The 22,434-nt window shown below is 33.6% G+C and overlaps 3 protein-coding genes across 3 annotated transcripts; all 3 read left to right on the top strand.

Annotated features, from left to right (window-relative positions):
* Nucleotides 1–6,556: 6,556 nt before the first annotated feature.
* LOC133692009 (uncharacterized protein At4g13230) lies at nt 6,557–7,203 on the top strand. The gene is made up of 3 exons (XM_062112652.1): nt 6,557–6,670; nt 6,760–6,867; nt 6,988–7,203. The coding sequence occupies exons 1-3, from the start codon at nt 6,557–6,559 to the stop codon at nt 7,201–7,203; spliced, it is 438 nt and encodes a 145-aa protein (XP_061968636.1).
* Nucleotides 7,204–10,501: 3,298 nt separating this feature from the next.
* On the top strand, nt 10,502–13,371 carry LOC133691775 (B3 domain-containing transcription factor ABI3). The gene is made up of 7 exons (XM_062112367.1): nt 10,502–10,880; nt 10,929–12,244; nt 12,330–12,422; nt 12,507–12,607; nt 12,821–12,867; nt 13,016–13,092; nt 13,225–13,371. The coding sequence occupies exons 1-7, from the start codon at nt 10,502–10,504 to the stop codon at nt 13,369–13,371; spliced, it is 2,160 nt and encodes a 719-aa protein (XP_061968351.1).
* A 6,377-nt stretch (nt 13,372–19,748) lies between these two features.
* Nucleotides 19,749–21,550, top strand: LOC133690975 (uncharacterized). The gene is made up of 4 exons (XM_062111262.1): nt 19,749–20,143; nt 20,227–20,288; nt 20,376–20,480; nt 21,149–21,550. The coding sequence occupies exons 1-4, from the start codon at nt 19,921–19,923 to the stop codon at nt 21,275–21,277; spliced, it is 519 nt and encodes a 172-aa protein (XP_061967246.1). The 5' UTR covers nt 19,749–19,920; the 3' UTR covers nt 21,278–21,550.
* The last annotated feature ends 884 nt before the right edge of the window (nt 21,551–22,434 follow it).

Raw genomic sequence — 22,434 nt, 5'->3', positions numbered from 1 at the left:
AAAAAAACCTTATTTTGAGAAAATATATTTAACAAAGAACAAAAAAAAAATCCCCAGATAACTCAACCAAATAAAAAAAAAACAAAGGATGTATAAAGCATATAAAAAAAACATAGAGCTCAATCTCCAATAAAATAAATATCGAATAATAAAATTGAAAAAAAAAATTATCTTGAAAGAATGACAAAAAAATAAAAAAATCAAAGCAAACCCTAGTGAATATCCTTAAATTAAGTTAATTTTTCAAACTACAACTCATGAAATTCCAAAATGAGCTTAACTAGAGACTCAAATCCAAATTAACTCAATGTTTAATGATGAAATTGAGTGTAAAAAAAATACCAAACTAAAAAATTTAGCAAAGAAAAAACAATCAAAAGAATAATGATAAAATTTGATAGTTATGGTGTGCTTGAAAGTACGGTAACAATTATTTTTTAAAGTATTTTTTATTTAAAAATATATTAAAATAATATTTTTTTTATTTTTAAAAAATTATTTTTGATATCAACATATTAAAATAATATTAAAATATTAAAAATATATTAATTTAAAATAATAAAATAAATAAAAATAAATAATTTTAAAAAAATACTTAAAAAAAAACAAGCCTAAATATATCTATTAAACGCCATCTCTACTTGAACAGAATACCACCTTGTACTTCCAGTTAAACCAGTTTTTTTTCTTTGGTTAAATTAAAGGAAAAAAGGAAAATAAATGGAAAAGATATAGACCACAGATGCAGAGAAGCAGAGAGAATGGAGGGGAGGTCTGCGTGGGGTAGCATCCATTGATGACAGCTTGCTTACCGACAGGAATGGGAGGACTACGAGGATACGATGGATAAATTGTGAAATTACTACAGTAAACGTAAAAAATTAATGGAATAATATTATTTGAAGAAAAAATTGGTGAAATATATAATATATTTTCACTTTGTTACACTTCATATAAATTTTGTTATTTTGAAACGTGACATTATAAAAATATATTATAATCTAACTCAACTTATTGATCAGTTCATTATATTTAATAAAATCGATCAATTAATTTAAAAAATAATAAAACAAATCTTAAAACTGTTAGAATAAAAAGAGATTTTTTATATTTAAAATTTTAATTATTCCCGTAGAGATGTGGTAGTTATTATAAGAAAAATAACCTTTTAAAATTATTATAAAATTTGAGCACGATACAACAGTCAAATAAAAAAATAACTTTTTTATTCTGGTATAGTGGGACTGGATTTTCTCTTGAACTTATACTTATTTTACTAGTCAATAAATATATCTGCTAGACTATTCATATAATCTATTTACGTATTTATTTTTATTTAGTTACGACAGACACATACACCACATCAGAATCATTTATTATCATAAATCGACTACATCATTAACATTGAAAAATAAAAAAAATTACTGTGTGAATAATAATTTTTTAAGATTTTAATCGGAGTTTGTTTTTTAGCTTACAATTTAGATAAAAATATTTATTTTAATTTATAAAAATATATTTAAAAATTAAGAAAAACTCATAGAATTAAGGTTTTTATGTAAAAAAACGATATTACCGGAGCAATTTTTTACGTTTAAAGTGCTAATTTGAAAAGAAAAAATAACAAAAAAAGACACCCGGATACGATATGGGCAGATGGTGGCAAGGAAATGGACTGGTTGTCGACGGACGTAGTTTTCAATTAATGCTGTGTCAGATTGTTTGGTGGACATTGTTACTCTCTCTACCTGCTTCCACTTTCATTCTCAACCAAAACCAACGCTCTGAATTAATGCTCATGTCTCAGCTACAATGTCCTCCTCTCATCTCCCAGCGCAGCCACATTCTTCCTGGAAACTCCAACATTGTAGCTGCTGTTGAAGTATCTCTGAGCTAGTTATCTAGCTGCATGCATGCTGGTGCTAACACACAATCTTGGAGTTTCTTTTTTTCTTTTTCGTCCAAGTGCTGATACCCTGAATTCCATGGAAGGATAGAATCAGTTAAAAAATTTACAAGAGAGATTTGGAAGTGATCTTGGACTTGGTTTGTTGTTACAGTGAATTTTGTTCTAGAAAAGATCTTTATTTCATAATCAATCCCTTGTCTTGATCTTGGAAAATCTCTCTGGAGGTCTTAATTAGTTTTTTGTTTTTTTAACAGTAAGTTGCGGAGTAGTTTTTGATTATTTTTTTAAGACTTTAAAATTAATAATCATCGTTACATTTCAATAATCGAAGGTTTGGTTTGGAACATAATTTTAAAAACATTTCAATAATCGAAGGTTTGGTTTGGAACATAATTTTAAAATTCAACCTGGCGGGGCGGGTTGATCTGGGATCCGGCCAACTCGAGTTTAGAGCTGAGCCGGGTCTAAGTAAAAAATAGTTAAGGATTTGACCTGGTGAAACCTAGATAACCCGGAGGGTCGTCCCAGGTAAACCCGATGAGACCCAGCCTTATTTTCTTTGGCAACTATCTTGCTCTTCGTCTCTCCTTCCATGGCAACTGTCTTGCCCAAGGTTTCTTTATAAACTGTATCATTTTATTTCTCTACACAGTAAAAAAAAAAATGGGAAAAACAAGTGAAATTGGAGGGCTAATATTAGCAATAACAGCCTCCTTTTTCTTTTCTCAATCAAATTTTGTTTTTTTTTTTTTTTATGATGGCCCTTTTAGTTTCTCTCCTTTCTCTTCTTCAAACCCTTCTCCTTCCCCTCAATCTTCTTCGTCTTCTTCTTCTGTACAATCTCAGCCATCCACTTTGCCTCAATCAAACGGCGGCGGGTAATCTAGAGCTCCTTGGAATGGTCACCCACAAACAACACTGTTGGGTTTGATCCTGAAGCTTTAGAGAGAGGTGCTAAGGTCTTGAGAGAGTAATCATCTTTCTCTCATGCTAAAAAAGTTGAAACTTTTCAAGGTGTCCACAAATACAATCTGTAAGGGTGCCTTTACTTTTTTGTGTTTTTGGTGGTGGGATTCATGGAAAATTTATGGAAATGGGTTTTTGGGTTTGCTTGTTTACAAATACAGTCTGTAAGGGTGCCAGCAAAAAAAATTCACGAAATCCAATAAACTTTTCGTTGGTTTTGTTGGGTTTTTGAATTGGAATTGGATTTTTTTTATTGAGTTTTTTTGATGGGTTTTTAATTGGGGGCATTTTTGTAGAATTTCTTACCATATTTTTTTGGTCTTGTACCAGAAATGACAGCGGGAAGTATGAGTGAGAAAAAAACTGAAAAATTAATTAAATCGAGAAAAATAAAAAAAAATAATTAAAAAAACTGAATGGAAAAAAAATTGATTAAACTGATTAAAATTTAAAAAAAACCGGCTGGTTCGGTTTTGGTTTTATAAGAAAAAACTGAAACCGGAAAAAAATCGATCCTAACCAGAAAAATTGAGCCAAACCAAAAAAACTGAGTCAAACTTGGAAAAAACCGAGCCAAAACCGGAAAAACAGAGCCAAACCTGTTTTTACCCTAAAAACCGAACCGAAACCGGTCGGTTTGACCCGGTCTCGGTTTAGTTACTTTTTTAATAAAAACCAAATCGAACCGAAAATAATAACCCTAGTTAAATGGGGTACAATTATACAATTCATGGGATATGACAGGCAAAATTAATTACAAGTTGCTTTTTGGAGCATTTGCTTTAGCGAGGAGTTGGAATACAATAGGTTTGTTTTTTGATTGACCAGGGTTAATTTATTTGACCTATAACCTGATTATTAGATTGGATTGATTATCTGGTCGGGTTTAAAAACTATGGTATGTAGTACTTAGAACAGTACCTGACAAATTTAACTATATGCTATCTTGATTAGTTTTGAAAGCTTCGGTAATAGAGAACGAGCCTCTGACTGGATCATATTTGAAGGAGCGCGGTCAAATAAATAAGCAAATAAGCAAAGAGGAGGAGAGTAGCTTCTATGCAGAAAGATTAGGCTGCGAGCCAACCTATCCACTGAAATTGAATTCCTTCCAATGTATTCAAAATTTATATCCTTGCAGCCTTTCTTTCGATTTTTTTTTTCATATAAGCGATAGATTCTCATTCCATAAAATAAATAGAATTATAGAATAATAATTGGGCCTAAGATACAGGAATTTGAGCCCAAAAATAACTATTCTACCCAAGCCCTCACCCAATGAAGAAGGTGTCCAAAATCTAAAGGGGAGCAAAAAAAACTAAACCAAACTGTGAAAAAAATCGATTAAAATTTTTAAAAAACTAACCGGTTTGGTTCGATTTGGTTTTGGTTTTATAAGCTTAAAATAAAAAAACCGAACCGAACCCTAAACCGAAAAAAAACAAAAAAAACCGAGCCAAAACTAAAAACCCGAGCTAAACCCAAAAAACCAAACAAAACCAGTTTGAACCGATATTTGTCCTAAAAAACCAAACTGAAACCGGTCGGTTTGAACCGGTTTCGGTTCGGTTTCTTTTTTTAAAAAAAAATTCAGTTTGGTTATTTTTTTTATAAAAATCAAATCAAACTGAAAATAATCACCCCTATTAAAACACCGTTTACATGTTAATGTATTTATAGGAAAGGCAATGTATATCCTCTTGTTAGAACATGACAAGTTAATCTAGAATTTTAACCGGTTTGAGTTGAAAAAAATAAAAAAAAAATTATTTAGTTTAATCTAGTTAAAAACTTGGATATTGATTAACTAGCCTCAATTCATTAACTTTTTTTTTAAAAAAAATAATCAAAACAATGTCCTCTTGGCTTATTAAAAAAATTTCAATTTCAGCTAAATCTCTTAACTTATATCTCGAGTCTTGTCTCGAGTGAATCAAGTTCCATAACAAAAATTTAAGGTAATTTAGACCCTCCACTCAAAACATACAAGCCAAAAAAAAAAAAAAAACTCCACCCTCCTTTCAAATATATTTAAATAGTACCTGGAATATACCTATAATACTCTATTATTGTTCACTGGATTGGAAAAGAAAACACATGGCTTTTGTAGAGTTGTGTGCTCAGCGTTCCTGGTTTAGCCTGCCGAATACAATCGGGTTTGTAAAGGTCCGGCCACCACATGTTCTTGGTTCTGATAATAGCAATTTTGGTGCTTCATTACCAATTATAAAAGAAATTCTTGTAATTTGCTCGCCTTTGTAAGCCTTCAGGCTTTCAAATATTTTAGAAATGTGGTTGTAGTTTTTTAATTTTTAAAATATTTTTATTTATAAATATATTAAAATAATATATTTTTAAAAATTATTTTTAATATCAGCATATCAAAATAATTTTAAAAAATAAAAAAATAATATTTTAATTTTTCATAAAACATTTTCATAAATGCAGGAATGATCCTTTCCTAGCTATGAATCTCATATTCTCAACCAAATATAAAAATATTATACTTTTCTAGAAATCTCACTTCAAGAATATTCACTTTCTTTTGGAAGATTGATTTTAAGGAGAAAAGTTAAATTATGTGAACCGAACACCAAAATAAACAACTAATGTTCTTTAAGATAAACAAAAATCAATGTCAAAAGCACACAACTCTAATTAATTATTTTAAATCCTATTTAATATATATTTGCTTAACGTTTTTAGTTAAAAGAACAAGAATAAATATATAAAATAAATATATTTTAAAAATAATCTCAGAATGAATTTATATGAATTGGTTACCGAAGGTAATGTGATAAATTTTGTATTAGCAACTCTGCAAATGACATCACATGGATATCGTAGATGCCTTGGCCTCTAAAACCCAAATAAGTATATATATATGGCCACAAGGCCACTGAATGATTCACCAGAGATGGATGGATTCTATTGAGTTAATAAGAGGGGAGTAAAAAAATTAAAAAATCAAAAAGAAAATTAAAAAAACCAAACCATGAAAAAAAACCAATTAAAATTTTAAAAAAACCAGTTGGTTCAGTTCGGTTTCGATTTTATAAGCCTAAAACCAAAAAAACCAAACCGAACCGAACCCAAATCGAAAAAAACCGAGCCAAACCAGAAAAAAACCGAGCCAAAACCAAGCAAAACCGGTTTGAACCGGTTTTTGTCCTAAAAAACCGAACCGAACTGAAACCGATCGGTTTGAACTGGTTTCGGTTTTTTTTAAAATAATTTCGATTTGATTATTTTTTTGATAAAAACCAAACCGAATCGAAAATGATCACCCCTAGCCTTAATCTCTCACACACACACACACACACACACACACATATATATATATATATATATATATATATATATATATATATAACTTAATTCTTTATATTAATGTATTGTAATTATTTTTGCTAATTTAGTAAATAATTAGCTTTGGAATGAACTAAAATTAGAGTTCCAATGACTAGCCTATAATACTGGGTCGTAGCTATTCAAAAGGGATTACGAGATGAAAGCGCCAAGGGTTCCCATCACCAACACTAGCAATGAATCCGCATGGAATTTTACTTGCAAATCTCACTCACTTCCTTCCTATATAAAGCAGTTTGGATGGTTTCAAAAATAAAATAAAATAAAAAACTAAAGCATTTTTCTTCCCTTTGAGAAACAAAAATATTGAAAATGGCAAGCCTAGCCCTAACCACATCCCTTCCCAGGTATGGTCAACTCGGTGCTATGATAGTTAGGAGCCAAAGGAGCTCTGGAGTTTTCATCCCTTTAACAAGACGTTTTCAGGTAGATATTCAAGTCACCTCACTAGTAATGTAATGTTGGGTTGTGATTGACAATGAGTGTTAAACACTAATCTTGCTGTGAAATTGCAGGCAAGTTCTCGTAAGGAGGCTTCATCAGGTGGCTTTGAGATGGCTCGTAAGGCCACAAAAGAAGGAGCCAGTGAAGCAAAGGCTGCTGGTGAATCTGTGGTCGAAGATGTAATAAGAAAATCACAACACTAAATGGATAATTAATTTGTATGACTGTGTTTGTAATTTGTTTTCTTAAATGTTTGACAATTTAGACTAATGATCTTTTGGCTACTTGATGAGGAGCAGGCGACCCAGAAAACAAAAGAGGTGGCTGGAAAGGCATCGGAGGCCTCAAACGATCTAGCAGACAAGGCAAAACAAACTGCTCAAGATGCTTGGGGAGCCGTAAAAGATACCACAGCAAAGATCAAGGACACAGTAGTTGGCAAAGCTGAGGAATCAAAGGAATTCATCAAAGAAAATGCAGAGACAGTCAAGAGCAGCATGAACACCAAAAACTGAGCTTCACATTAACATTCTCGTATGTTGTGCCTCCTTTGATCAAGTTCAAATCCCTTGATTCTTGATTTCTTATTTGTAGTTTTCCTCCTACTTTTATTTATTTCCTAGCTATATAGATTTACATCACTGCATTTCTGTTTAGAGTGACGTCTGTTGTAATAAATACCGGGCTTACAGGCATCGGCATTTGACATTTACAAGACCATAACTACTACTCAATAAACTAATAACATTTTTGGTGCCACACTGTAGCTCCTCTGTCTATTTCATATTTACCATTGAGTCTCTGTTTTTCCATCTCTTTCTTTTTTTTCTTTTTCTTTTTTTGCATTTCAATGGTTATTAAAAACAACTGTTGCCTTCTTTACAGAGAGTGCTTGTTGCTTTGGGTTTTTCCCCCATTTTTTGCTTGTTAATTATATTCCATAAATAAAGTGCCATTTTTTTTAATTTATAGAATACGTACAAAATACGTATTATATACACATAAGTCTAACAAGTTCAGATTTTTTTTAGTTTCTAATTCTAAGGGAGCAAAATAAATCATACAAGATTAATAGTACAAATTTCAAATACAATATTGAAATTATAAAATATATAAAGAGTAAAACTTCGAAAATTTTAATTATTTATTCCTTTGTGTATTCTTTTGCGTCATTTCTGTATCTATGATCTCAACAATTGGATATGTTTGCTATTGGTTTTTCTCGCCGGTATTTAACCATGGATAGAATTTTTAAACATCCTTGACTCACAGACAACGCATTGTGGTATAGCATGATCCAGCCATGACGGGGCTCTCGTCTTCTCCAACGCCCCCTTCCCAAATACAGATGGGATTAGCGACGGGGTTAATTACAAAATATACGATAAATATGTTCTAATTTTGAAACGGGCGAAATTGGCACCCATAACAGTGGCAAGATACCATAGGTCAACAAGCTATACACAAACCCCACGCGCACATGTTCTGTCACATTTAAGATCATAAATTAAGAAATCGAAAACCCAATTCCAATTTGATATAAACCTAAACAGGCACCAATCGCAGTCTTCCAGGACGACGAACAGCACTCGTGGCAGGATTCAAGAAGTCTGTCAGACGCCTTGCTCCTTTGTGAGGTGAACATAATCACACCCATGGGTGGGCATCAGATCAAGAGGGGAAATCGAAACGGAAGAGCACTGTTATTGGCTACAGATCAGGGAGAGATACGGGATAGAGAGACAGATCTAGGGTTACGTCAGGCATTGCATGGACACGTTTCCTAGAGGAGCAGCTGAATTTGTAATGTCAAAGTGGGCACCGCCTGCCTTGCACCGCTTTGCCCACGAATCAAGACAACCTCCTTATTGGATGTTGGTTGTTAAACCAATAGAAAATTATGTCATGAGGGAGGGAATCCATTTTTCCCTGCTCTGCAAGATTTCAAATTACTCAACTGAAGAGAGAAAGAGGTCGTTAGAGTTCAGAAATTATTATGTAACTGTGAATATGGAGATGGAGAAAGGGTTTTTGGTGCTTGGGATTGATCTCTATAGTTCATAGTACTAGTGCTGCTCTACGTTTGTATAAATAAAATAGATTTAAATGAATTAATATAGAATATTGCAGGGAGAAAATTAACATCAATTTTTTAATTATTTAATTTGAGAGAAAAAATGGCATTGTATAGTCACTCAAAACTTAAATCCTGGGAGATCAAATCCATATAATTATATGTATTCTAAAAGGGGATTAATATTTTAATGACTAGTGTAAATTCAAATTTTAGCAAATTCCGTAGATATTTATCATGCATTAAAATAATTTAAAAGATAATAAATAAGCTTATTAGTTCTTTAAATTATTACCTGTTTATATATCATTCAATTTAAACTTAAAATTCAAATTACTATTCAAAAGACATTCAGTTATTACTATTAATTAGTTGGAAGCCAAATTAAGATAATATGAAATATTCCCACGATTTCAATTTATTTATCCATTAATCAATTTTAACATATTTATAAAAATATCATTTTTTACTTTTTATGATGCGTAAGCTTTCAAAACTATTTTTTTTCTTTAGAAAACATAGAAGTCTATCTATTTAGGAAAAAAAATTAATTAATCAGTATTTTTTTATTTTTTTTTAATCTTATCATTTAATGTGAATTGTATTTTATAATTTATTTCGTTTTTCTTTTCTAATACTAGATTAATACTTGGTTTTACATGTGTTTAAAAAATAAAATTGAATTTTTTTTGTAAATTATTTAAAAAATATACAAATATTTTTGAAACAGCCCAAATAAAAACACGAATAACCGAGGAATTACAACCGAATGTGTGATTTGCGTATAATAATACATAATGAATTTTGAGCATGGGGGGGTTATTGGAAGTTACTGCTAAGATTCGAACCGTACTTTAGTCCACTCCCTGGCACTCGTAAACTTGAAGGCTGAGGCACCGCTAATTTGCACCACTGAGGAGAAAACGTATGGCGGGTGGCACAAAATCCGGAGTCAGGCTGAGAAAGTAGCGGCGCACGAGGTTTTGTTTTTGTTTGGTTGTTTCTATATCTCTCTAAAACCACCCTCTCACTCTCTATCTCTCTCATCTCTAATGAACATTAATTGAATTGTTGCAAACCCACAAAAAATTGGTTTGGACTTATCTCAGAAGAAGGTTTTAAAGGCTAGACAACTGTATGAAACTTCCCGGAACAGACCAGAACACATATGGGGTTGTGTTTCAAAAGCGTTTCACCATGTGGGGATTCTCCAAGCTTGGCCTAGTTGTCTCTCTCTAGATATTTGGATTGCCTGGCTAGATTTTTATTCGTTCGATCGATCTCTCTGTTTTGATCTCGGATTGGTGATGGGGTTAAGGTATTAATAACGATCTTATTCAATTTTGGAGTAGTTAATGATCCTATATATTAAAATATTAGTAGGTAATTAAGAATTAATTAAAGAATTAGAGAAGAGATCGGAGGGGTCACTTTCTTTGATGCATGGTTTGTAGGTATTATTTATGTTATCTTTGTTGTTGATAGATTCAAATAGTTTATGTTGTTTCTTAAGAATTTGATGCTTGGAGCGGGCCCTTACCCTCTTTTGCTTCCTTAATCAGAAACAATCTTCTTCATTGCACTTATCCGTACAAGGAAAACCCTATCCTTCAGTATTCTCCGATATCTTTTTCATCTCTCTCTAAATCTACCTCAACAGAACTCAAAAGGGTCTCTCAAGTTGAACTTTTTTTTATATATTTTATTTGCTTTAATTAGAGGGGGAGAGAGAGAGAGAGATGAAGGGTTTGGAAGTGCATAGTGAAGATCGGCATGAAGGGGTTGAAAATGAAGGAAACCCTACAATCGGGTTTGATGCTATGGAGGAAGAGCAAGATATCCTTGTTGAAGATAAGGAGATCTGGCTTGAGAGAGGGCAAGAAGATCTGTTACATGCGAGTGATGTTTCGATCTTCTATGAAGACTTCCCTCCACTCCCAGATTTTCCTTGCATGTCTTCTTCTTCCTCTTCTTCATCCACTCCGGCTCCTGTCAAGGCCATAACTTCGTCGTCATCTTCCTCTTGTTCTTCGTCAGCATCCTCCTCTTCTTCAGCGGCTGTATGGGCTGTTTTGAAGTCAGAGGCAGATTACGATGTTGAAAAGAATCACCAACATCGTAATCACTGCTATCACCATAACAATAATGATGATTTTAACAGTCAAGCGATGGATGATCCGGTGGATGTTTCTACAGCGGCCTTGTCTTCTACTTGCTCAATGGAGGTCCCTCAGCCTCCTGATCAAGCGATGGAATTAGGAATTGAATGCATGGACGTGATGGAGGATTTCGGATACATAGATCTGCTTGAGAGTAATGATTTCTTTGATCCTTCATCTATATTTCATCCTGATGAAGGCCTCTTTGAGGAGTTTCAAATGGAGCAAAACGAACCACAAGATCAGGTACAGCTTCAATATGATGAACAAGCTGGAAATGAAGAGATTACAAAAGGCAAAAATGATCAGGAGGCCGACCACCAAGGAGGAAGATCAGATGATCTGGCCATGGTGTTTTTAGACTGGCTCAAGAGCAACAAAGAGACTGTTTCAGCTGACGATTTGAGGAGAGTCAAACTCAAGAAGACCACTATAGAGTGTGCAGCTAGGCGTTTAGGTGGTGGTAAAGAAGGCATGAAACAACTCTTGAAGCTCATTCTTCAATGGGTCCAAACGAATCATCTACAAAGAAGGCGCATGAGAGAATCATCCTCCAACGTTAATCTTCCCTATCCATACAATCAAGACCCTCTTCAGAACCAAAACCCTAACCCTAATTTAAATCTCAACTGCAATCCTATACCAGTTGATCATTCAAACCCTTGCTTCACCCAGTCACCTTGGAACGTTGCACCCCCGCCATATCTTGCCGCAGATCCGGCAAAAGTCATGCCAGGTTTTTCTCCCATGGTTGGATATATGGGTGACCTGTTTTCAAATGGATCTTCTAATATAAATGGCCATCCTTACGGGACTCCACAGGATTGCAATCGCATGCTTCAGTCCTATCAAACATGGCCTCCCTCACAATTTCCTTCGGCTTCACTCTTCAACTCATTTGCAGACAATAATCTCCAGTCAGCTCAACCCCAGAATCCTGCTTTTACCGGGTATGGTAACCAGTACCCATATCAGTATGTTCCGGCTAATGGTGATAACAGGTTGACGAGGTTAGGTTCCTCAGCTACAAAAGAGGCAAGGAAGAAGAGAATGGCTAGGCAGAGAAGGTTTCTGTCTTACCACAGGAATCAGAATCATCACAATATTCAGCACCAAAATCAAGGCGCTGGCGATCCGCATGAAAGGCTCGCAGATGATCCCAATGGTGCCCCAACAGGTCAATCTAATCCTGGTAGTTGGGTTTACTGGCCCACAGCTGCTGGTGGAGGTTCTGCTTCCACCACTGTGGATGCACCGGTGGATCGACCAGCCATGCAAACACAGACCAATAATCACCGGCAGGCCGTGGCCGAGAGGCGACAGGTTGGCAGTTGGTTTGATTGTCCACGTTGAGTTTTATCACCTTTTTTGTGAAATCTTATGTGCATGTCTGTGTTTGTTTGTCTAGGGATGGAAACCTGAGAAGAACCTGAGGTTTCTCCTTCAGAAAGTGTTGAAGCAGAGTGATGTGGGGAGTCTTGGGAGGATAGTGTTGCCAAAGGTATAAATCATGGCATCAACACACACACACATAAATTAATTAATTTCTTGCTAATTACAGGTTTTTATTTTTGTTTTTATGCAGAAAGAAGCAGAAACACATCTCCCGGAGCTAGAGGCAAGGGATGGAATTTCCATCGCCATGGAAGATATAGGGACTTCTCGTGTTTGGAACATGCGTTATAGGTATCCTAAAATTTAATTTAATTAACCTTTCTAATTATTCATGGATTGCTTTCATCTTTTAATTTCTCAAATATACTTGCAAATAATTTAATTTAATTAATTAATCGTTCAAATCATTGATGGATTTCTTTCATCTTTAGATTTCTGATCAAATATACTTGTGAGTTAAATCTCTGCTCTCTGTGTCTCTTTTTCCTCCTTGTGGAATTTCAGATTTTGGCCCAACAACAAAAGCAGGATGTATCTCCTCGAAAACACTGGTGAGTATTAATTTGATAGCTAGCTAGCAAAATTTATTTGATTTAATTAATTATAATTATTTTTTCATGGATAATTTTTCTTTCTTTCTTTCTTTTTTCTGCTTCTATGCATGCATATACATAATATATATATATTTCTTGATTTCAGGAGATTTTGTGAGAACAAATGGACTCCAAGAAGGGGATTTCATAGTCATCTACTCGGATGTGAAATGTGGAAAATATGTGAGTGAGCACCTTAATTGCTTTAATATTAATAATTATCCCGTATTTTTATTTATTCTTCAAAGATTTAATTAGCTAGCTGGGCTAGCTGATGATATAGATAGATAAACACTAACTCAAATCGCATCACAGTTGATCCGAGGAGTGAAGGTACGGCAACCTGCAGGGCCCAAACCAGAGAACAAGAGGGCAGGAAAATCGCAAAGAAACTCGCATGCAAATTGTCCAGCTGCTGCTAATAATGGCTCTGGCTCTCAAAAACAAACAGTACTAAAGTGATCATAGAGACAAGGAAGATGGCACACTCTCTCTCCTTCATGCATGAAAATGAGTGGACAAATGGAGGGTGAGATTTCCAGCTGGGGCAGTTAGTTAATTTGTTTGAAACCCTAGATTCTCTAGCTACAATCACCATGTAATCTTTGGTTTCTCAGTCAAAGTAGAGATTGCAGATCACAAATGCCGAGACTATAAAGGAGGGTTGGCTTGTGGTGCTTTTTACTAGCCAAGATGATCTCCATGTTTAAGGATATTAATTTCAAGCTAGCACATATATTAAATGTGTGGACCTGTACTAATGTATGATTGTATTGTTAATAACCACTTGGTGGGGGTGTCCCGTATATGTTATTGGCTGCCTCTCCTTCTGTTCATTTCCTTTTGTACTACGTACGTACAATGTCTTGCTGCTGTTGATATTGTTCTTGTACTTAATTTTATCTAGCTCAACTTAGTATATATGTCGAAGCTAATTGCGCATTGATGTGGATCGATGCTGTCATTAGATTTAAATAGAGTTTAAAATGTACAAGTAATTATACCCTAGCTAGTAGTTGTGTATTTGTAACTTGTTTTTGATAAAATTATTAATTCTGTTCTGTTTTGTTTGGAATAGCCGAAATGTTTTATATTAATTCAAAAAACAAAATAAAACGGAACAAATTTCATCTTATTTTAAATTTCGGTCCGTTCCGGATTTTTCGGCTAAATTAATTCACCCCGAACTTTCCGGTTTCATTCCGCATGTTCCATTCTGCTCTTGAAAAATCATTGAATCAAATTAAACCTTGTTCAATTTAATTAATTAAATCACCCAATTATAAAAAGCTCTTTTTCATTAATATTTTTAATAATAATGATATTGATAATAATATTGAAAATTATTATTACTATTTTCATTAAAAATGATATTAATTTTTTAAAATTAGATTTATCACTAATATATATGGTTTATATTCATGTTGTTTTTTTTTATATTTATACTTTGTAGGAATTTGAGCAAAATAATGGATGTTTTAGATTCCATTAGCCTTAATAACATTGACCTGACTTTATATTTAAAATATTTGTGTTAAAACATTTTACTTTCATAATATTTTGATATTTTGTTTAAGTTGAATTACCTTAAGTTAAAGATCTATTTAATCTTGACTATTTAGAAATATTTTAAATTTTAAAATTATATTTGTTTGGCATTGTGTTTGTATTGCATAATTTATAATTAATTTATCTTAAATTTGAATTATGCTTGTTCATATATCAAAACCAAAGTTGTTAATTCTGCTTCGATAGATGTTTCGTTTTTTCAATTGGAATGGAATGTTTCAGTTTCGAAGTGTTTCGGCGTGCCGTTTCAGGGTTTATATATATATTTTTTTAAAACCTGTTGATATATATAAACCCTGAAACGGCACACCGAAACACTTCGAAACTGAAACATTCCATTCCAATTGAAAAAACAAAACATCTACCGAAACAGAATTGACAACTATGGTTTTGATAGCATAATTAAAGATGAAGAGGATGACTGTTCATATATATGTGCGCGCCAATACAGACAATTATATATATATATATATATATATATATATATATATATATACCGAAACAGAATTGACAACTTTGGTTTTGATAGTGTAATTAAAGATGAAGAGGATGACTGTCCATATATATGTGCGCGCCAATATAGACAATCCCTCATTTATTTTCTTATGTGATTTTTTTATATATTTATCATGTATTGTTTGATTTTATTTTATTTTAATGTCAAATTTGATCCTTGTTTTTTCATTTATAGTTTTTAAACCCAATCTAAAAGTCCACTCTGGGCAAGTTGTGAGTCACAAATCTCATAAGTTGGTTAAGGTTACCTAGATCAACTTGGCCTCAAAAAAATATTTGACAGGTTTTAAAAAAAAATTACAAAGAAGTTACGTTTTTATTTTTTTTAATTATGGTTTTCAAACCCGGCTCGGAGGTCGACCTCGGGCAAGTCCTGGGTCATAGGTTAGGTGGGTTGGCCAGGGTTACCTGGGCAATTAATTTTTTTTATTTTAAAAATATGCAAAAAATAACATTATTTGGTCAAAAATTTACAAAAAAAAAATCAATGGGTTTTAAGACAAGTTTTAAAAAAACAAGAAGAATTTAATGAAGAAATTGAATCTTCATTCTTTTGATCATGGTTTTTAGACCCAGCTTAGGGCTTCACCCCAAGCAACTCCTGGATCACAAGTCGAGTAAGTTGACCAAAGTAACCTGGATCGATTGATTTTTTTATTCTGCAAGAATGTCAAAATTATATATTTTTTTATAAAGATTTAGCAAATAAAATCCATGAGTTTTGAAAAAATATAACAAAAAAACTTAGTCATCATTCCTTTTATTGTGATTTTTAATTATTATTTTTATTTTATCCAATGACATTTAGTTTATTGAGAATTTTATTTTATGATTTTTTTCAGGCTTATCTTTAATAATATAGGGTCAGTCTCATAACCGAGAGATCATAAGTTTAGAAAATTAGCTTTAGTTGACTTCTATTTTTTAGCATATTTTTTAAAATTTTGTTTTTCAACATTTGGTTGGTTACGAATTAGCCTTTGATATTTTTTTTAATTTCTTTCTTAAAGGTTTTCTCGATCTCATATCCTGAGTCGGAAATTTGATAAGTTGACTCGGGTTTTTTTTTCTGTTATTACTTTTTTATATATATTCTGGATGTTAATTTTTTTATTAATTTAATTTTTTATTGTTATTATTTATTTAAGTATTATTAGATTAGTTAAGGTTATTAAATCCGAGTACCTAAATGACCCAAATGTCTAAATTTTTTTAAATCTCAAGTTTTGCAGGGAATTTTCTTTTATATTTAAAAAAGATATAGCCTGGCTTGCGGCGCATAACGCGGCCATCTATCTGTGTAACCTACTGCTTGACCGAAGTAGTGAATTAATTGAGTTTTGCTTTGAATTTTGAAGTTTTTTAAGTATATAAAAACAAAGTGTTGAGTGCATTGAGCAATAATGGAATCATATCTGCTGACTATTACTTTGTTTTTGTGTGAATAAGTGCTTTGAAGATTCTGATGAAATCTTCCTCGTTGTTGTCTATGCATGCTCTCATTTTTCTCCCCGTCTTTTGTACACTGCATAATTAGAATGTAGATGGTGGTAGTGAAAACATTTTGGGAGGATGAAATCACGAGGCCAAACTTGTTACAGGGAAATTACAATGGTGATTTCATTCATTCTTCCATCATGCTTTATCAACTGCAATTGCGGCATTGTGTTAAGGCCTTTTGGCTATAAGACATCCTTATGGGTGGCCTTTACTCTTTTTAGAAGAGCTTTCTACAAGTATGGTACTGATGTTATAAATTTATTCATTTCAAGGAGAAATTAAGAACCAGAAAGATTAATGGAGTTCGGTTTTGTCACTATGAAATCATGGTTTCCCAAACAGAACTTCTTCACTTCTTCAATGATCTATTGTTCGATTCTTTCAAACTACGAGCAAACCCAGTGCGTTTCCACCGTCAACCTGCTTCACCCATAGCTCTCCCCAGGTGACCACAAGCCACCCCAAGGGCATCCATTCCAGTCAGACAGCGGGACAATAGAAGCTACGCAGAAGTAGTGAGAGCAATACAGCCTAAACTGCCTAACGCCCCTACCGTTGAAACTACAACATCGATAAGTTCAGAGTGCAAGACCTCTCCATTACCCATTGTGCAACACGTTGCTGTTGAGGAAGACATAGCCTGGTTGAAGACTAGCTTATTTGGGAGGATATAGATGGGGTTAACTACAAAAGCATAAAGAGAGGACTCATAGACAGTGGCATGCAACTCATTGGTTTCTGTTTTATGGGAGGCACTCAAGCCTTGATCTCTTTTGATTCTGCTGAGGATATGATGGCGGCGCTACAAGTGGACACCCGAGCTTGGAAGAACAATTTTGATGAGCTTAGACCATGGACACAGACCGATGGCCCTAATGATCATTTAGCATGGGTAACATTTTCTAATCTTCCTATTATGGCTTTGAATGTCACTTGCATCAAGAAGATTCTGCATATTCTGGGAAGAGTATTTGGTTTTGATTGAATAAGCCTACTTTTCAACACTCTTGATACACTGAAATTCCTGATTGCAACACAATGTACAAGCCCAATCAAAGAAGATACAGTCTTAAGAATGGAAGGGAGGGACTACATCATCAATATTCAGGAGATAGATCATCTAAACTACCCAGCATATGGAACAATAGAGTAAAGTATGAACTCTTTTAGCCCACAATTGGAAGATGAAGAAGATGATGATTCTGAGACTAGTCAGGCCCAAGCTGCTTTCGTGACCGAATGCAGGAGTGAAGTGGATACTTTTGATGTTTCTTTTTATCAGCACAGGGGCTGAGAGACATATACTACATCTTTGCCATTTGAGACTCTCTTTCCAGAAATCATGACGTTTCATCCATATAAAAACCTTTTGAATAGAAGAAAAGGAAGACTACTACCATAAATGGTCTTCTAATGGGAGAAGAAGACAGTTCTACCAACAGACAGAGTTTTGAGACAGAGAAGGCTATTGCAAACCAGCCTACTTCTCCCAACCCGATCATGGTTTTTGAGACTCAAGATTCAAGCTCCTCACTGTGTTCTCCCCAGGATTCTATTAGAACAGACATCATAACCAAGCTGCAAGATCGAAAGCTCAAACCAGGACACACAAAATGGCCCTACGTAAGAGTAAAAGGAAGATTAAAATTCTTTCGGCAAACGGTACAGTACAGGAAACGGCTGAAGACAGAGAAGAGGGATCTTCAGAGGCCTGCATACAGCAATCAAATATGTGCCTTCTTCACAGTGCTGCCCGTCACCATCCTCAAAACTAGATGCTGAACAAGAGGTTCAGGAGATGATAAAAGCGGGTCATTTTGGGCTTACCAGGCCACCAACGTGAGGCCTCATTTTTTTTTCTTTTTTCTTTTTTAATTTTGAATTTTTGAATTCATATTTTTTTATATGCATTTTTAAAAATAACTTTTAAGTTTATATTTTAATTAATATATCTTCTCTTGGTTTTTTTTGGCTTATTTAACATTTTTTAAATAGCAATTAGTTTTTAATTATATTGGTTGTATTTAATTTTTAAAGAGGTTAGTATGATTTATCTATAGTTTTTTTATATATATTTTATTTAGATAAGGTTTATTTTTAAAAATTAAAAATATTAATTTTTATATAATATTTTTAATATGTGAAGTCTTGCATAGTATTTTTATTCTTTTATTATATTCAATAAATTTTATGTGTGTGTTAAATCTATTACAAATAAATTTTAATTGATAAATTTATTAAACACAATCAGGTAAATAAATTGCGTTGTAATAATAAATATTTTAATCTACATTTATCTCTTGGTTTTCCAGTTTTGTTTCTATTTATCATCAATTTATTTTCCTATCGAATTATCCTGACATCATGACTTATAACACATGATAAACTTGTAATCTGAACATATCTCATGTTCAGGTCACGGGTCACATGTTAGCCTAGCTTTACCCAAGAAAATATTTCTTATTTATTACTATTTATTTTATTTTGAATAATTTATAAATTAGAATTTTTTTTTCATTTCATCCCCCTTTATTTTTTTCATTTTTCAAGTTCGATCTCTATTTTTTTTTTGTTTTTCTTTTTAGATAAGTTTTAAAATTAATTTTTATTATGTCTAATTCATCATCTTTAGGTCTTTTTTCCTATCAAACATGATTTTCATTCTTTTTTTTATTATTATTTTTCTCCCTTTGACAAATTTTTTAGATTAATTTTTTTTTGTTTCATCCTTAACCTTAAATTAGTTTGGAATTGACCTTCTTGATTAAACTCGGGTATAAAAATTCACGAGTTGCTAGTTTAAGATATTAAAGTTTAGGAGGTTTGTCTGGGCTCTTTTAGTTTTTTTAAATTGATACTTTTTTATTTTATCATTCAACGTAAAATTGGTTTTAATTTATTTTTAAATTTTTTTACTATTCAGGGATTGTTTTATAATAGAGCTTCATGGTTTTATTAAATTGTTTATGTTAATGATTTTTATTATCTTTTATTAACATGAATAATCATTTAATTAAATAAAATATTTATTTAAAAAAATAAAATTATTATATACAATTGAGTATATGATCATATAATAAAGTTAAATATCTTAATTTTAATTATTTTTTAATTAAATATCAAATTAATTAATTAATTAGATATGCATATAAATATTATTGAAAAAAATTTATGTTCATCAAGATGTGGATAAATTTATATTCATTGTTTTTGAAAAAAAAACAAACAAACAATTGACCCGCGGCAATACGCTGGTCAAAGAGCTAGCAGATGCTGCAATTTCATGGATGAGCCGAACTGATATCTAGCTCCTGTGGACCCTTACCTCCAAGCGTGTGAGGCTGCGAGAGAGTTTCCAATGCCAGCCAGTCAGCTATAACTTTGTACAGTGCTGTACAAGTCGTAGCTAAACACCATAAGCAATTCATGGCTGCCCCTTCACTTATTCTTTTTCATACTAATAATCTAAGTTATCCCTTTCCACTTTCCTCTCCAAAACGTTATAAAAACCAAACCCTAAATGAAAACTCCTTTTTAAACCTCAAGAAGCAATCTCAACTTCCAAACTTGCGAGTCAAGAATCCCAGAACCAAGAATCCTCGCTCAGCTCCTGTTGTGGTCTTCGCTGCACAGTCTAATTTCTTAAAAGGTCAGCATTTTCCCCCTTTTTATATTCAGATGTAACTTGATAATTGTGGTCTGATTGTGATTTGAGGGTTTGTGAATTATTAGTTGTTCAGACAGTATGGAAGGTTGGGAAGGATGGTATCGAGACAGGGACCAATCTTGTGCCTGTAAGTTTTGTGTTCTCTGGTTTTTCGATTTTGGGATGGTTTTTTTTTGTCTAATTTAAGGTATTTTTCTGTTCTGTTTTTTTATAGAACTCTGTACCGAGACCGATAGCAAGGGTTGCGGTGACATTTGTTGTATTGGCAGTTTCGCTGTTTTTGCTAAAATCATTCCTGTCAACAGTTTTCTTTGCGCTGGTATGCTCTCTGTTTTTGCTTCTTGTGAAGTTGGGTGTTGATGATTGATATAAAATCATATCCAATTTCTTATGTTGGGGTTTAAATATAATGAATGAAGACATGTCAATAATCTACTTTGATGGTCCTAAGGTAGCGAAATTCGTTGTCGATTAAGTTCTGACCTACACAAAAGGCCTAACGATTTGGGCACTATCTCGGAGAGAGACTAGGTGAAACAGACATGTCTGTGAAGAAGCGGGCCTGGACATAAAGACCCTATGAAGCTTCATTGTTCCTTGTGATTGGCGCCGAGCCATCAATGAGATAACACTGATCTATGGGTCAAGGGACAGTCATGAATGTGTATGTGTGTGACTGTGTGGGTACATTTGATTGGGTTGTAGAGAGATGTTGGCTTTTGTTGCCGAGTTTTGATCCGGGTGCCAGAAAATTATCCAGTCCCAGAGAATGTGCATGTCTTAAAAAATATCCGTTGATCAAAAGCCTTGTTGAGAAATGAAATTTTATGTGCTTTTCAATTCTCACTGCTATACACTTATACTCTTACAACCATCTGGACAAACTGTTTGTTTCTGCCTGGGGGGGAGGTTGGTTGGTTTTACTGAAGCGTGTTTGAGCAGTATGTTTTTAACGTTGTTAAGTATTGCTTTCTTCTTGAATAACAGGCTACGATGGGACTCGTATACTTCACATTCATTGCCTTGAACAAGGACCAAGGGCCAAAAGGAGGTGGTGGTACCACTTTAGAGGACCCTGAAGAAGAAGCAAGAAGAATAATGGAAAAGTACAAGTGAAGGTTTTAGGAGTAAGTGATCCAATCATCAAGTTTCTATGCATGAAGCATGGCGCTCTAGAATTGGGCATGCGTTTAAAATAGGAGGAGATATTATATATAAATGCAACCGAAATTGTTCTTTTATTTAAAGTAGATTCAACCCTTTTGTTTTCTAGATAGGCTTCAAAATTCCTGAGCAGCGAAGTTCTGGTTTGGCTTAAACCAGTACCCCAATAAGTGCTTTTTGAAATTAAAAGAAATTCTATAGATATGCACATTTCTGCATTCATAATAGCCTTCTGTTTGCTTATATTTATGCAGAAAGCGACACTGTTAATGTCATTTTCTGCCTACTTGGAAAGGCATGGACTGTATTTGATTCACCTGGAAATAGGCATATGCGTGTCCTCATCGAGTCTTAATCCACTGTGCATTTCCTACTGGCCACCAAATTATCTTCTTTTGAGCCTGATGGCTGTTCCTTTTATTCTTTGACTCATGATGGCACATGAAAACTCTATTTTTTTTCCAATTCCGACTTCTGCGGGACCTTTTCCTCTGTGGTTAATGATGTTACTATAAATGAAAGCCCAAAACCTGTGACAGCAAGGGAGTTGGTTACCTTGTGTGTGCACGGATGGGAGGTCAGTCCTTGGTATATAATTCCCAAAGAAAGCTGCCCTCCTCAACTGTTCTTTCGTTGAGCACATTGATGGTCTTAGTCATGAAGACTGCACCTTTCCTTGGCACACCAACAAGCACTGCCACTCCTCATCCCTGCATAGTTAAATCCATGTTGATTGAAGAGTTGATAAATGCTGCATCCGAGTGAAACAGGACACTATAAATTATGCTGGACTCAGATTAAGGTCCAAAAAAGAGTCAGGCGTGACTTAAACTGAAAAATTCAAGTTTATTTGATTGGGAACTACATATTAAACTGTTGTTATGAATCAGATTGATTTGGTTTGCTAATCAAAATTTCTCTCCCTCTCTTCTCATCACAACATCAAATATGCACGCGAGTGTTTTAGCCAAATTCGTGAGCCCAATTGCTTCTCTTGGAATACTATCATTAGAGCTTTAGCTGAAACTGATGATGATCATCTTCGTCATGTCAACTCATTACAGGCATTACTGTATTTTTTTTTCCACATGCTTACCGATGGTCTTGTG

The sequence above is a fragment of the Populus nigra genome, chromosome 4 (assembly GCF_951802175.1).
Source record: "Populus nigra chromosome 4, ddPopNigr1.1, whole genome shotgun sequence".
NCBI classification, from domain to species: Eukaryota; Viridiplantae; Streptophyta; class Magnoliopsida; order Malpighiales; family Salicaceae; genus Populus; species Populus nigra.
Note: the sequence above shows the minus strand (reverse complement) of the source record. Positions and strands in the feature narration are given on the sequence as shown.